The 13,822-nt window shown below is 46.3% G+C and overlaps 1 protein-coding gene across 6 annotated transcripts in view; it reads left to right on the top strand.

Moving 5' to 3' along the window:
* CHD1L (chromodomain helicase DNA binding protein 1 like) overlaps positions 1-13,240 on the top strand; it is a 31,975-nt gene extending 18,735 nt beyond the window's left edge. For all 6 annotated transcript variants that reach the window (XM_015876333.2, XM_015876305.2, XM_015876315.2 and 3 more), the window contains one exon: positions 11,721-13,240. In XM_015876333.2, the coding sequence (XP_015731819.2) occupies positions 11,721-11,790 (70 nt within the window). In that variant the 3' untranslated portion in view covers positions 11,791-13,240. The remainder of the gene's footprint in view (positions 1-11,720) is intronic.
* The last annotated feature ends 582 nt before the right edge of the window (positions 13,241-13,822 follow it).

Genomic DNA, 13,822 nt, shown 5'->3' with positions numbered 1-13,822 from the left:
CCACCTCAATTTTGGCAGCTCGATCAACCTGATGGTTATTTTTATGTTCTTCAGTAGCCTTACTTTTAGGCACATGAGCATCTACATGGGCGCACCTTTACACAATGTTCCTTATTCGGGCAGCAATGTCTTTCCACCAGTTCAGCAGCCCAAACAGGTTTACCCTTTCGTGCCAATTAAGCATTTTCCCACTGTTGCAACCACCCCCATAAGCATTTGCCACCATCCATGAATCAGTATAAAGATAAAGCACTGGCCACCTCTCCCGTTCAGCCACATCTTAAAGCCAGCTGAACAGCCTTTACCTCTGCAAAATTGACTTGATTCTCCTTTACCTTCAGTGGCCTCTGCAAACTTGTCGTGTGGGGCTCCATACAGCAGCTTTCCATCGCTGCGATGCTTCCCTACAATACGACATGATCCGTCTGTGAATAGGGCCAAATTTCTTTTCGTTTTTCTGGTAGCTCATTGTATGGTGGTGCCTCTTTAGCACGTTGATACCCTCTTCTTGTAGGTGGTGTGTTTCATTTTTATCTCACGGCCAGTCCCATGATCACTTCTAGAATTCCAGGAGGCTGAGTTTTCCATTCGAAGCTCGTTGAGTAATTAATAAATCATTACTCCAAGTGCATCAGTAGCAGACTGGGTGGAGGGAACCTGAGCCTTTTAAACATCCAGTTTACTTACTGGCACGAGGGGCTAAAGAAGCTGAAACCTCTGTCCCAACTACTTCAGAAGCAGCCGAACCCCCTCATACCACGGCTAATATCGCTGTCTTCAGTCGGAGTGTAGCGCTCCTCAGACCTTGTATATGCTCGACCGCAAATCCTAGGGGTCGGCCTCGCGGTCTCCCTGAGGCTCTTTGCCACAAACTCCAGTGGACCTTTCCTCTCCAGCAGCCAGTGTAGAGGATGTTCTTCAGATCCTGTCCCGTCCGCTACTGGCCCAAGGCCGACGCACGCGGCTATCATTCTTGTTTTACTCTGCTACAAAGCCTCTGCTGCTCAGGACGCCCATGAGAAATTATTCTCTTCCGTGTTACCGTGATAGAGAGCCTCACTATGTGGCTGTAGTTTCGGACGATGCATTCTCCAAAAGCCCACTACTCCCAGAAAAGAATGGAGTCCTGTTTCTCATTCGTGGGCGGAGGAACATAGCCAGTGATTTTGTCATCACTATCTCTGGATGATGTGACGACGTCCATCTTGCCAATTTTTATGCCTAAGACTGGATTTCCTGGGCAGGCCCCTTTCACCTTGCTGAACCGCTTAATGCAAACCAGCTTTCAAAAAGAAATTTGGTTTATACTAGTTCCCCTTTACTTGGAAACCTCATGCATGCATGTATGTGGCCCCACACCACAGATGTTCATAATATACTTGCAAGTAGATTCGTGAGAAATTACCCTGTTCCAAAACAGCATATGGATCAATCCATGGCAATTGTTGGCCGTGCTCTCCACCCCTGGGTAAACGGTTCCAGGTATACTGAATACCTACACCAGGTAAAAGCAAACTGGCCTACATTTTGCAGCCAAGGGATGGAAAGAGAATTAGCAATTCAATGGTGGCATAACCACCTAGCTTCTTTTGACTCCAGTTCATACTGGAAGTTCTAGGCATGTTGGTACAGCAGCACTTAATGGAGGTGGGTAACTTCATTCAGGCCATGGTAAATCTACCGTCAGCACTCCATTCCCCACTGGTTTTACGCACTGGCCATATGGGGCTGTTAAAAGGCGAGTGCGTTTTGCTAATCACTCCCTGATTTTCTAATTGGCGAATTAGCTTGTGAATGGGGAGCAATGAGTCCCTATTGGTGCGGTACTGCCGTCTGTGAACCACTTTGGTGGCAATTGGTTACCTCTTGGTCTTTTACCTGGAGCAAACCCCACAACAGAAGGATCACTGACAGACCAGGTAAAGTTGACAGCTGCTTAACACCATTTGTGTTTACAGCAGCTATCCGCAAAGGCCCCATCGATTACCCCTTTGGGATCCTTGAAATATCCCGATCCTAAGGTAATCATCCCAGTATATACATGAGCCTCTGGACCCAGTCCACAATATTCGGTGTCTCTGCAGTTTTTACCAGTGAGGCCGTATTTCGGCCTTCCAACATAGTCAATCTTGGAACCCCCAGTTCACTCCATGGATATTTATTGGTTGGGGTCCCTTGGTGATTGAGGGCATTAGCGGTTGCATTGTGCACCAGTGTGCCACAAGCTTTATAGTTTTCTGTGCTCGAGATGTTGCCAGGCCACTTAATCCACACAGTCCCAGTTAGTACTCTATTGTCCTTTTCCCCGCCCTGGCTTGGGGGCCCCTCTGATTGTGTACCGTCGGCGCTTTGCAGCAAACTAGAACTTTCCCCCTTTGGAAGAGTTTCAACCCCTTGGTGGTTGTTTTGCATTGTAATTCTTTCACTTGTGCCTGAAGTGCAGAAGTGGATGAATTACACCACTTCTTCATGTCCTCCCCATGACTACAGAGGAAAAGCAACAAGGCAAGACGTGTAGTCTTATCATTGTCATTTGCTTGAATACGAGTCTTATCGTTGTCAGTTGCTTGAGATACTGGAGGACGTTCTTTTTTATGGTTGAGACTTTTCGATGATACAGTCGAGAGGAACTCACTTGGTTGTTAGCTCTCTCAATAGCCTCAGATCGTGGAAATCCTGGTTTCCATGATCTCGGTACCACCGTGGATTCATCTACATCGCACACCAATTAAGCCAATTGTCAATAATATCACTTTGTGTTTTCCCCACTTTGTCTAACCTTTCCACTATTTCTTTTTTTTTTTTTTTTATTCCCCCATTTTGGGAACCAAAAAATGGGGGCTTTAAGTTTATAAAAGGCTTAAAAAAAAAACTGTTTCTGTAGCGCTTAGAAATATTCAGCCTCCTGAAGTCTGCTAATTAGCCTCCATTTACAAGGGGCTTTCTTTCCCCTTTGCCATATGCCAGATGCAAGCTGCACTGGCATTAGCGCTTTTCTGAGCTGCCATTTGGTAAAGTCACGCCCACATTTGTCCGTGGAACGTGGACTGCTCAGGATCACTGTAATTGTTTGCGATTTTACGATTGAACTGGGGCTGTAGAGCACTTTCCACAGAGCCCTTTCTCTCAAAAATTCTGGATACCTTTCTCCATATCAGTCCATTTCTTTTTTCTCAGCTCCAGAGTCCCGTTTAACCAGGGGAATCTATCTACTTACCGCTTATCAAAATCCGCTTTCAGAGGTGTAGGACGATTTTGGATGTGGCCCTATACCTCTGTCCACACGTGAGTCCCTGGGAAATGCTACCCAGTTTGGCGAGACTTCGACTGCCAAAGTAGGTGGAATTAAGTCGAGCCACCGCCACTGATTGGCACCATTGTCCAAGCAGCCCAAGTAACCAAGTGACCATATTTCTTTGGCTGACGTGTGAAAATCCTTTCTCAGATCTCGAATCTTCACTCAGTTCTAAAAAGATCGATCAATAATGGTCGTAATTACTTTGCTTCACCTTTTGCCTCTATTCAGGCAGTCCCAGGTTAATGTTGTGCAGCTGTGTTGATGAGCTGCCCCACTATAAGAAAAATTTGACTCGAGAAATTTTCTCGGTAAAGAAAATTGTAGCTTTTGGCCTCCTCGTCTGGACTCTTGACCCTACTCTGACGCGTGTGTTATTTCTCCAGGCGACCTTGCCTCCTTTTTCCTCTCTCCTAACTTTCTCTGCTCCTAACTCTCTGCTCCTCAAACTTCTTCTGCTCCTCTAACATCTTCTTATACTGCTCTGAACGAAACCTCGCTCCGCCTGATTCCCGGGTTTTTTTCTATATTATGGTCTTCTGACTCCTTTCCTGCTCTCTGAGATCCCCTGACCTCCTGACTCCCCTGCTCTCCTGTCCCCCTGCCTCTTCTGAGTCCTGACTCTTCTAACTCCCTCCACTCTTCTAACTCCCTCTGCATTTTCTCTAACTGAAGTTGAAACTCGTTTTGTTTTCGCCCTCTTACAGGGGCAACCAGCATTGTATCTAGAATGGATGTGCCCCGGTGGTGTTAAGTGAGTACATACGGTTCAGACTTGAGGGTGTCGCATTTCTCGCCCGAGGATTGTTCGTACCTNAATCTCCAGGTATGTTTCTGAGCACTCTACCTTATAACTCTACAGGAAAATTCATTGCGCTGCCAGCTCCCCCAACAACCTCAAAATTTCCCCTTGTGTGGTACCACAATTGGACATTCCCATTATTTTGTCCATCAGCCACCACGTGCACCGTCAGTGATGCCCTTTGGGCCAAAGACAGTACCCCGGAGGAGGTTTGCCCTTTCCAGACGCTGGAAGGAACCCAAAACCCCGTCTTTCCCAACACGCTCTTTATGGTGTACTACAGGTAACCTTATCTCCCTCCACGGTACGTAGGGAGCTGGATTGGTTAGACCATATGCGATTTACTAGATCTCGCAGACCTGTTGACCAACCCAGGTGGCTTCTGCTAAATGGTTCTCCCACCCAATTTTTATACGTTCCGCTCACCATTGCTTCAAACTTAGTTTTTGCAACAACCGCATTGAATCCGTTCAATCTTACTCAAGACAGCTGTGCATGGATAGGAGAATATGGTAAATCCACTCCGATGCCCCCATGATTTTTGGCCCCAAGTGGGTTACAAGGAGGGAATTTTTTAAAATGGGTCCCATGATCTGATTCAATGTCTTGTCTAGGAGTGCCCATGCCGCCATAGGATTTTTGCCTATTTCCCAACCCTAAATGATGCGTGGTTGTTCGGGGGCCGGTAGGCATGGGCCGGTAACTCGTATGGCGGTTTCCCGAGCCCACCAGTGGTTGCCTCCACCCATGGTGAGTACAGTAACGCCTTGTGTACCATGGCCTAGGAGACTCGTGCCAAGGTGATATGATATCAACCTGCCATGCCTCTCCACATATTTATTACTTTGCCATCGCCCTTCCCCCCAAATAGGTTCATCCTCTTGGCTGTGTTTAATATGGCGCATGTTTCACAATCATGAATAACTTGAGCAATAGCGTCCATAGTTAAGTCCACCCCCCGTCGGTCTCTGGCCCACTTATTGTTGCATCCTTCCTTGATGACCTTGAAGTCTCATGGGGCCCACCGAGCTAGGAATAATTCACCCTGGTTTCTGCCAGTCCAAGTCTATTATTGAGCCACCGTCAATTTGGCAGCTCGATCAACCTGATGGTTATTTTTATGTTCTTCAGTAGCCTTACTTTTAGGCACATGAGCATCTACATGGCGCACCTTTACAACAATGTTCCTTATTCGGGCAGCAATGTCTTTCCACAGTTCAGCAGCCCAAACAGGTTTTACCCTTTCGTTGCCAATTATCATTTTCCCACTGTTGCAACCACCCCCCATAAGGCATTTGCCACCATCCATGAATTCGTATAAAGATGAAGCATTGGCACACCTCTCCCGTTCAGCCAACATCTAAAGCCAGCTGAACAGCCTTTACCTCTGCGAATTGACTTGATTCTCCTTTACCTTCGGTGGCCTCTGCAACTTGTCGTGTGGGGCTCCATACAGCAGCTTTCCATCTGCGATGCTTCCCTACAATACGACATGATCCGTCTGTGAATAGGGCAAATTTCTTTTCGTTTTCTGGTAGCTCATTGTATGGTGGTGCCTCTTTAGCACGTGATACCTCTTCTGTAGGTGGTGTTTCAATTTTTTTACTCTCAGGCCAGTCCATGATCACTTCTAGAATTCCAGGACGGCTGAGTTTTCCCATTCGAGCTCGTTGAGTAATTAATGAAATCCACTTACTCCAAGTGGCATCAGTAGCATGATGGGTGAGGGAACCTGTCCTTTAAACATCCAGTTTTATACTGGCAAGCGAGGTGCTTAGAAGAAGCTGAACCTCTGTCCCAACTACTTCAGAAGCAGCCCGAACCCCCTCATACACGGCTAAGATCTCCTTCTCAGTTGGAGTGTAGCGCTCCTCAGACCCTTTATATGCTCGACTCCAAATCCTAGGGGTCGGCCTCGGGGTCTCTCCTGAGGCCTTTTTGCCACAAAACTCCAGGTGGGACCTTTCTCTCCAGCAGCAGTGTAGAGGATTGTTCTTCACATCCTGTTCCCGTCCGTACTGGCCCAAGGCCACGGCACGGGCTATTTCTTGTTTATCTGCTCAAAAGCCTGCTGCTGCTCAGGACCCATGAGAAATTATTCTTCTTCCGTGTTACCTGATAGAGAGGGCTCACTATGTGGCTGTAGTTTGGGACATGCATTCTCCAAAAGCCCACTACTCCCAGAAAAGATTGGTCTCTGTTTTATTTGTGGGCGGAGACATAGCAGTGATTTTTGTCAATCACATCTGCTGGGATTGTGATGATGTCTATTCTGCCATTTTATGCCTAAGAACTGGATTTCCTGGGCAGGCCCCTTCACCTTGCTGCGCTTAATGGCAAAACCAGCTTTCAAAAGAATTTGGATTATCTGTTTCCCTTTCTTGGAAACCTCTGCTGCTGTATGGCCCCACACCACAATGTCATCAATATACTCAAGTGCTCAGGAGCATTACCCTGTTCCAAAACAGCTTGGATCAATCCATGGCAAATTGTTGGGCTGTGCTTCCCACCCCTGGGTAAACGGTTCCAGGTATACTGAAATTACCTCTCCAGGTAAAAGCAAACTGTGGCCTACATTTGCAGCCAATGGGATGGAAAAGAAGGCATGCATTGACGCAATATCAATGGTGGCATATCCACCTAGGCTTCTTTTGACTCCAGTTCATACTGGAGTTTCTAGCATGTCTTGGTACGGAGACTGAGAGGGTGTAACTTCATTCAGGCCACGGTAATCTACCGTCAGCCTCCATTCCCCACTGGTTTTACGCACTGGCCATATGGGGCTGTTAAAAGGCGAGTGCGTTTTGCTAATCACTCCCTGATTTTCTAATTGGCGAATTAGCTTTGTGAATGGGGAGCAATGAGTCCCTATTGGCGGGGTATCTGCCGTCTGTGAACCACTTTGGTGGCAATTGGTACCTCTTGGTCTTTTACCTGGAGCAACCCCACAGCAGAAGGATCATCTGACAGACCAGGTAAAGTTGACAGCTGCTTAACACCATTTGTGTTTACAGCAGCTATCCCAAAGGCCCATCGTACCCCTTGGATCCTTGAAAATATCCCATCCTAAGTAATCGATTCCCAGTATACATTGGAGCCTGGACCAGTCACAATAGGGTGTCTCTGCCAGTTTTTACCAGTGAGGCTTATTTCGGCCTCCAACAGTAGTCAATTCTTGGGAACCCCCAGTCACTCCATGGATATTATATTGGTTGTGTCCCTTGGTGACTGTGAGGGCATTAGGGTGGCATTGTGCCACCAGTGTCCACCAAGGCTTTTATATTTCTGTGGTCGAGATGTGCCAGGCCACTTAATCCACACAGTCCAGTATACTCTATTGTCCCTTTCCCCCCCCTGGCTGGGGGCAGGGCCCCTCTATTGTTTACCTCGGCGGCTTGCAGCAACTGGAACTTTCCCCCGTTTGGAAGAGTTCACCTTGGTGGTTGTTTTGGATTGTAATTCTTTCACTCGTGCCTGAATGTGCAAAGTGGATGAGTTTATACCACTTCTTTTATCCTCCCCATGATTACTCAAGAAATACAACAAAGCAAAAACGTATGGTTCTTATCATTGTCGTTGCTTGAATACGAGGTGTCTTATCGTTGTCATTTGCTTGAATACGAGGACGTCTCTTTTTTATGGTTGAGATTTTCGATGATACAGGTCGAGAGGAACTCATGTTGTTTAGCTCTCTCAATAGGCGATCGTGGAAATCCTGGTTTCCATCATCTGGTACCACCGTGGATTCATCTACATCAGGCACATTAGCCAATTTGTCAATAATATCACTTTGTGTTTCCTCCACTTTGTCTAACCTTTCCACTATTTTTTTTCCCATTTGGGACAATGGCTGAAGTAATAAAGCTTAACTTCTGTAGCGCTTATAAATAATTCAAGCTCCGTGAAGTCTGCTAATTAGCTCATTTACAGGGGCTTTCTTTCCCCTTTGCCATATACCAATGCAAGTGCACTGGCATGCTTTTCTGGAGCTGCTTTGTAAAGTCACGCCACATTTGTCGTGGAACGTGGACTGCTTCAGGATCATGTAATTGGTTTGGATTGTTACGATTGAACTGGGGGCTGTAAGGAGCATTTCGCACCAGAGCCCTTTCTCTCAAAAATTGGATACCTTTCTCCATATCAGTCCATTTCTTTTTCTCAGGCTCCAAGTCCCGTTTAAAGGGGAATCTATCTCTTACCGCATCAACATCCGCTTCCAGAGGGTGTAGGACCGATTTGGCATGTGCCTATACCTCTGTCCACACGTGAGTCCCTGGAAATGCTACCCGCAGTTGGCGAGCTTCACTGCCATCGAGCCACGCACTGTTGGCACCATTGTCCCAGCAGCGAAGTAACCAAGTGACCATATTTTCTTTTGGCTGACGTGTGTAATCCTTTCTTAGATCTCGAATTTCACTCAGTTTAAAAGATCGATCAATAATGGTCGTAATACTTTGCTCACCTTTTGCTCTATCAAGAGTCCCAGGTGTTGATGTTGGCAGCTGTGTTGATGAGGCTGCCCCATCTATAAGTTTGGACTCGAGAAATTCTCGTAAAGAAAATCTAGCTTTTGGCTCCTCTTCTGACTCTGACCCTGACCCTGACGCTTGTGTTATTTCCTCAGGCGACCTTCCTCCTTTTCCTCTCTCCTAACTTTCTCTCTCCTAACTTTCTCTGCTCGCCTCTGACTTCTTCTCCTCCTCTAACATCTTCTTATAACTGCTCTAACAACCTCTGCTCCGCCGACTTCCTCTGGTCTTCTGATCCCTCCTGCTCTCCTGAGTCCCCTGACCTCCTGAGTCCCCCTGCTCTCCTGAGTCCCCCTGCCTCTCCTGAGTCCTGCTCTCCTAACTCCCTCCGCTCTTCTAACTCCTTCTGCATTTTCCTTCTATCTGAGTTGAAACTCGTTTTGTTTTCGCCCTCTTACAGGGGCAACACCAACATTGTATCTGTGCCCCCGGTGGTTGGGTTAAGTTGGAGTACATACGGTTCAGACTTGAGGGTGTCGCATTCTGCCCTGAGGACGTTATAACTAGACTGGAGGGCGTCGTGCTCAGACTGGAGAGCGTTGTGCTTACACAGGAGGGCGTTGCGCTCTGCCCGGAGATTGTCGTACCTGGACTGGAGGTCTTTGTGTTCAGACTGGAGAGCGTCGTAGTCAGACAGGAGCTCGTCGTACAAAGACCGGAGGGTGCTGCGATTGGCTTAGGGCGTTGTAGTCGGTCATGAGGTCAGTGTACAACGAGTCAATAGAGTCATGTTTGAACTGGAGATCGACGCACTCAGATTGGAGGGCATCGTGTTTGGACTGGAGAGTGTCATACTCGGACCGGAGGGCGCTGTGCTCGGACTGGAGAGTGTCGTGCTCGGACCGGAGGCATCGCGCTCAGTCTGGAGAGTGTCATGCTCGGATCCGGGCTGCAATGTTTTCTTTTTTCTCTGGCGTGGGGTTTCATAGGCCGGACATCGCGCTCAGTCTGGAGAGTGTCATGCTCGGACCGGAGGGCATCGCGCTCAGTCTGGAGAGTGTCATGCTCGGACCGGAGGGCGCCGTGCTCGGACTGGAGAGCGTCGTGCTCGGACCGGAGGGCGCGTGCTCGCGGACTGGAGAGTGTCGTGCTCGGACCGGAGGGCGCTGTGCTCAGACTGGAGAGTGTTGAGTTGAGATTGCAGGAGCTTTTCTATCTCTCCCAAAGTTTTTCTGCGTCAGCTCTAAGATTCTCTTTCTCGTACCAGATTGAGTCTCGTTGGTACAGGAGGTCTTTTCTCTCAGCTTCAAAAACTTTTTCTCTCTCTACCTTCTCATCCCAAAGTTTTTCTGCGTCAGCTCTAAGACTCTCTTTCTCGTACCAGATTGAGTCTCGTTGGTACAGGAGATCTTTTCTCTCAGCTTCAAAAACTTTTTCTCTCTCTACCTTCTCATCCCAAAGTTTTTCTGCGTCAGCTCTAGACTCTCTTTCTCGTACCAGATTGAGTCTCGTTGGTCAGGAGATCTTTTCTCTCAGCTTCAAAAGCTTTTTCTCTCTCTACCTTCTCAGTCCAAAGTTTTTTCTGCCTCAGCTCTAAGACTCTCCTCTCTCGCCCTGAGACTCTCTCTCTCAGCTTCTAAAACTTCCCTCTCAGGAATGGTATTGACTAAGGCCCGATAAGCATTAGCTAGGCCAAAATCATTTGTGCCTCCTGAGATCTGCCTGAGCCACAACATTCCTGCCTCAAATATGCAATCAAACTCTCAGGATTCTTCAAGTGTTCAGGAGTGAAGCTCCATAACACTGAAGATGTCTGTCCTTTGAGAATCTCTTCAAAGCCTCTCCACACTCCCTGCCACTCAGTATTCTCTGGTTCTAGGGAAGACTTCCTCCGGATGTTATAAATCCAGATACTGAGTGAGATTATTACAATAATCAACAGTAAGATCAGGGAGATTAAGAGTGTGACCCACTGATCATTCAAAAACTGCATAAAGGATTCATGAGAAAGAAGAGGAGCACGCTTAAAATCACCATTTCTGTATAATTAGTTGCATTAGTTGCTCCCTCTGGAGCTGTATACAGATACGAAGTGAGCATTGCTAACCATGCTTTCAATCCATTATACATTGTATAGCTCCATAAGAAAAAGGTGGCTAGCTAAACATGGCCAATAGTTCGGAGCGTCTCAAAAAAAGGAACCAATGGCACACAGTCCCTGGTAAAACAAATTTAGTAGAGAAAACATTTTTTTTTTTCCTCCAATAGAGAGAAAAAAGTAAAAGAAAACAAGCTCAGCAGTGTTTTATAAATATAACCGGAGTATTGGCAGTCCGCCTGGACTTTTCAAGGTCAAGCTCGCAGGTGCAGAACCGCAAACACGAGATAGCTCCTTAACAGGGAAAAAAACTCGTAGCTCTGTTAAAAGCTAAAGAGCAACAGAAGAAAACACAGAAAAACAGCAACTCAATTTGCCCGCATTCTCCACCAAAATCTGTCACGGTTTGAACTAAAAATCCACCTGCGTCCGTGACAGGGGCCGTAGGCCCCGGAGGGGCCCTAGGCCGAAAGGAAAAAGTTAATTAGGAAAAGAAAACAGCGGCAACGATCTAAGGAGGCACACTTATTTACTAAATACTATATCGAAATACAGGATACACAATATAATACAATATAATTGAAAATTGAGCTAACGAATCAAGCAAATAGAGAGAGAATGAGTCCGTAACCGAGAGGCCTACTGTGAATCTAGGCGAACGGCTGAAGGCTCCCACACACTCCCCTGAACGCCAGAATCCGAAAGACGTCAGTCTGTTCTGCGACAGAGTTAATATAGAGTCCAGGTCCCGTGACCTATCGTGTTGTTCCCTGGGAGATGTAGTCTTCTTCTGTAAGTTGCAGATTCAGTAAAATTATTCATGCTTAATATGATGTTATGATGTGGAATACTGATAGCAAAAATTACAAAATTATTAAACCATGACACTGTTTTGTCACTTCTCTGCAAAGATATGCTTTTCTACAGCACCACTGCCAGCAATGCTGTGAATCTGAACATCTGAGACAACAGTAAGCAGGGCATTCCGCCTCCTTGCTTTGTAAATCTCTGGGTGGAAGTTTGTTGTTTGGCATTCCTTGACTCTGTCTTTATTAGATACTATTTCCCTAGGAATAGAGGGTCTGCTTCACAGCCATCTTCATCAGTAACGGCCTCAAAGCCATGAAGATACAATATTTGCTTGAGAAACATGCACAAAACCCAAGGATCTCTTTAACTTCACGTAGACAGTCTTTGGTTTGCATCCCCTTCAGAAACATGTCTCACACAGCCATTTCTTATCTCTGTACCTCTCTGCTTTTATTGGTCATAACGTTTATATATCATCAGTGGCTCTAGAATGGAATTGCACTGCTTTGGAGTTCAAAGAGACGTGGGAAAAGGATGTTGGCACAATCCTAAATCTGTTTTGAAGATGGAAAATTAAACTTTCACTGGCGGTCACTTACCTCTTATGTTATTTTATTGCTGGGGCTTGGAGTACAGCACCATTTGACCACTTTTCTTTTCATCTCTTTCAGAATTCATCCCTTGTCACGCTGTCGTTTTCTTCACCAGCTTTTAATGGTTTCCTGGGACTATCTGAATGCACACAGACCTCTCAATGGAAAGGTGTCTGTATTAATGATACAATAAGACACCTTTACAGTGTAAACTGTTATATATATATATTGTTCTGTTGTGTGCTGTTAGCTGTACCAGGAAAGCTGAAGTGATTCACTGTCTTTAACCCTGCTGACATTAGTGCTGCAAAGCCTCTCTGTGGGTGTAAGACCTTTCCTTCGGCTTCTCAGAGGAATAATCCTTGTATTTGGCAAAGGGCTTGTGGGAGCAGGGTCTGACTGTGCAGCGTTTCTGGGGTGAAAGGTGGTGAATAGATGTGCATGGTGCTTTACTCCTTAGGTGAGCTGGCCCTCTTCCAGCTGGCCGGCTGGTGGCACTGTTAATCAGCTGCAGCAGCACTCGTTGCTCTCAGGTCTCTTTACAGAGAGCAGGGCCATGTTCTCCTGCCTGGAAAAAAATACTAACTCTTTGCCAGAATGAAAGTGTCAGTTCTGCTTTTCTCTTGGTCAGCTTCAGTGAATGCTTAACGTGTCATTTCGATCTGAAGACTCAAGGCTCTGTTCCTCTACCTCTTGATTTCCTTTATATTTATTGCCTTTTAATAGGTTTAATTCTTGAGTGCTCCAGCAAGTGTGGATTTGTTCCACAGCTACATGCACACCTGTAGTCACATCTTAACCCAGCTACAGGTTCTCTGGCCACCATTGAGTATACCCTATATTACTGCTACAGCCAGGTATTCCTATTTAAGACCTCATGCTTTCCTTTGTATCCAGGAGAAGCTGGGACTGTGTCCCCATCCTTTTAGCATGTCTGACTGGAGTTATTAAGGAGCGAAGGGCATGATTTCTTGCCTATAAGATTTCAGCTGAATCCTCAACTGCATTTTGTAGGATCTCCGCCAAATGAAGCTTTCCTACTTTGCTACCCACCACCATTTCTCTTTATTTGGACAGAAATTGTGTATTTTGGATGATGAATTCCATAAAGGGCTCTGTAGCTTTTTTTTTTTGCTAGTTGCTATGCAAAATAAATGTCATGCTGTTTCTTCAGCTGTGCAGTGCTACGCATTTTCCCTTTCTAAACAGCAACCACCCCAAAAAGGAAGGAAGGTGTTTCTTTGTACTCGTGTCCCTCTGGCCTTCCTCTTCCCCCTCTAAACAAGATTTTCTGCAGCATAAAAGCTGAACCATGGCTCCTTGTGCATATCTGTTGTTGCACATTTACACAGACTCCAGATGGATGCTGGTAGATGGAGCTCAGTGGCACAGAGTGAGGTCACCTGCTGTTTGAATGGGCTGTACAAGCAGTATCATCCCAGAGCACCTATGAAGGAGCATCTAGTTTTCTTCATCCCATGCTGGAGAGCCAAGCTGATGCCACGTAAGAGTGAGCAGTAACTCAATCAGTAACTCAATGTTTGTTCCTAGTGTAGCTCAGCTTGGGCTTATGTTTCTTACTCGAGATGAGTTGCTGCCTCTTATTCTCTCAAAGCATTGTGCACACAATTCCTAGTTTAGGTGAGGCAGCTCTGTGGCCTCTAACTTGAGAACGTCTTACTCAGTAAGCAGTGAGAAACTGCAGAAACAAGTCAAGCTTTACAGGCAGATGCAGATCTATGACTTGTTACTGAA

Source organism: Coturnix japonica, chromosome 1 (genome assembly GCF_001577835.2).
Source record: "Coturnix japonica isolate 7356 chromosome 1, Coturnix japonica 2.1, whole genome shotgun sequence".
In the NCBI taxonomy this organism is placed as follows: Eukaryota; Metazoa; Chordata; class Aves; order Galliformes; family Phasianidae; genus Coturnix; species Coturnix japonica.
Note: the sequence above shows the minus strand (reverse complement) of the source record. Positions and strands in the feature narration are given on the sequence as shown.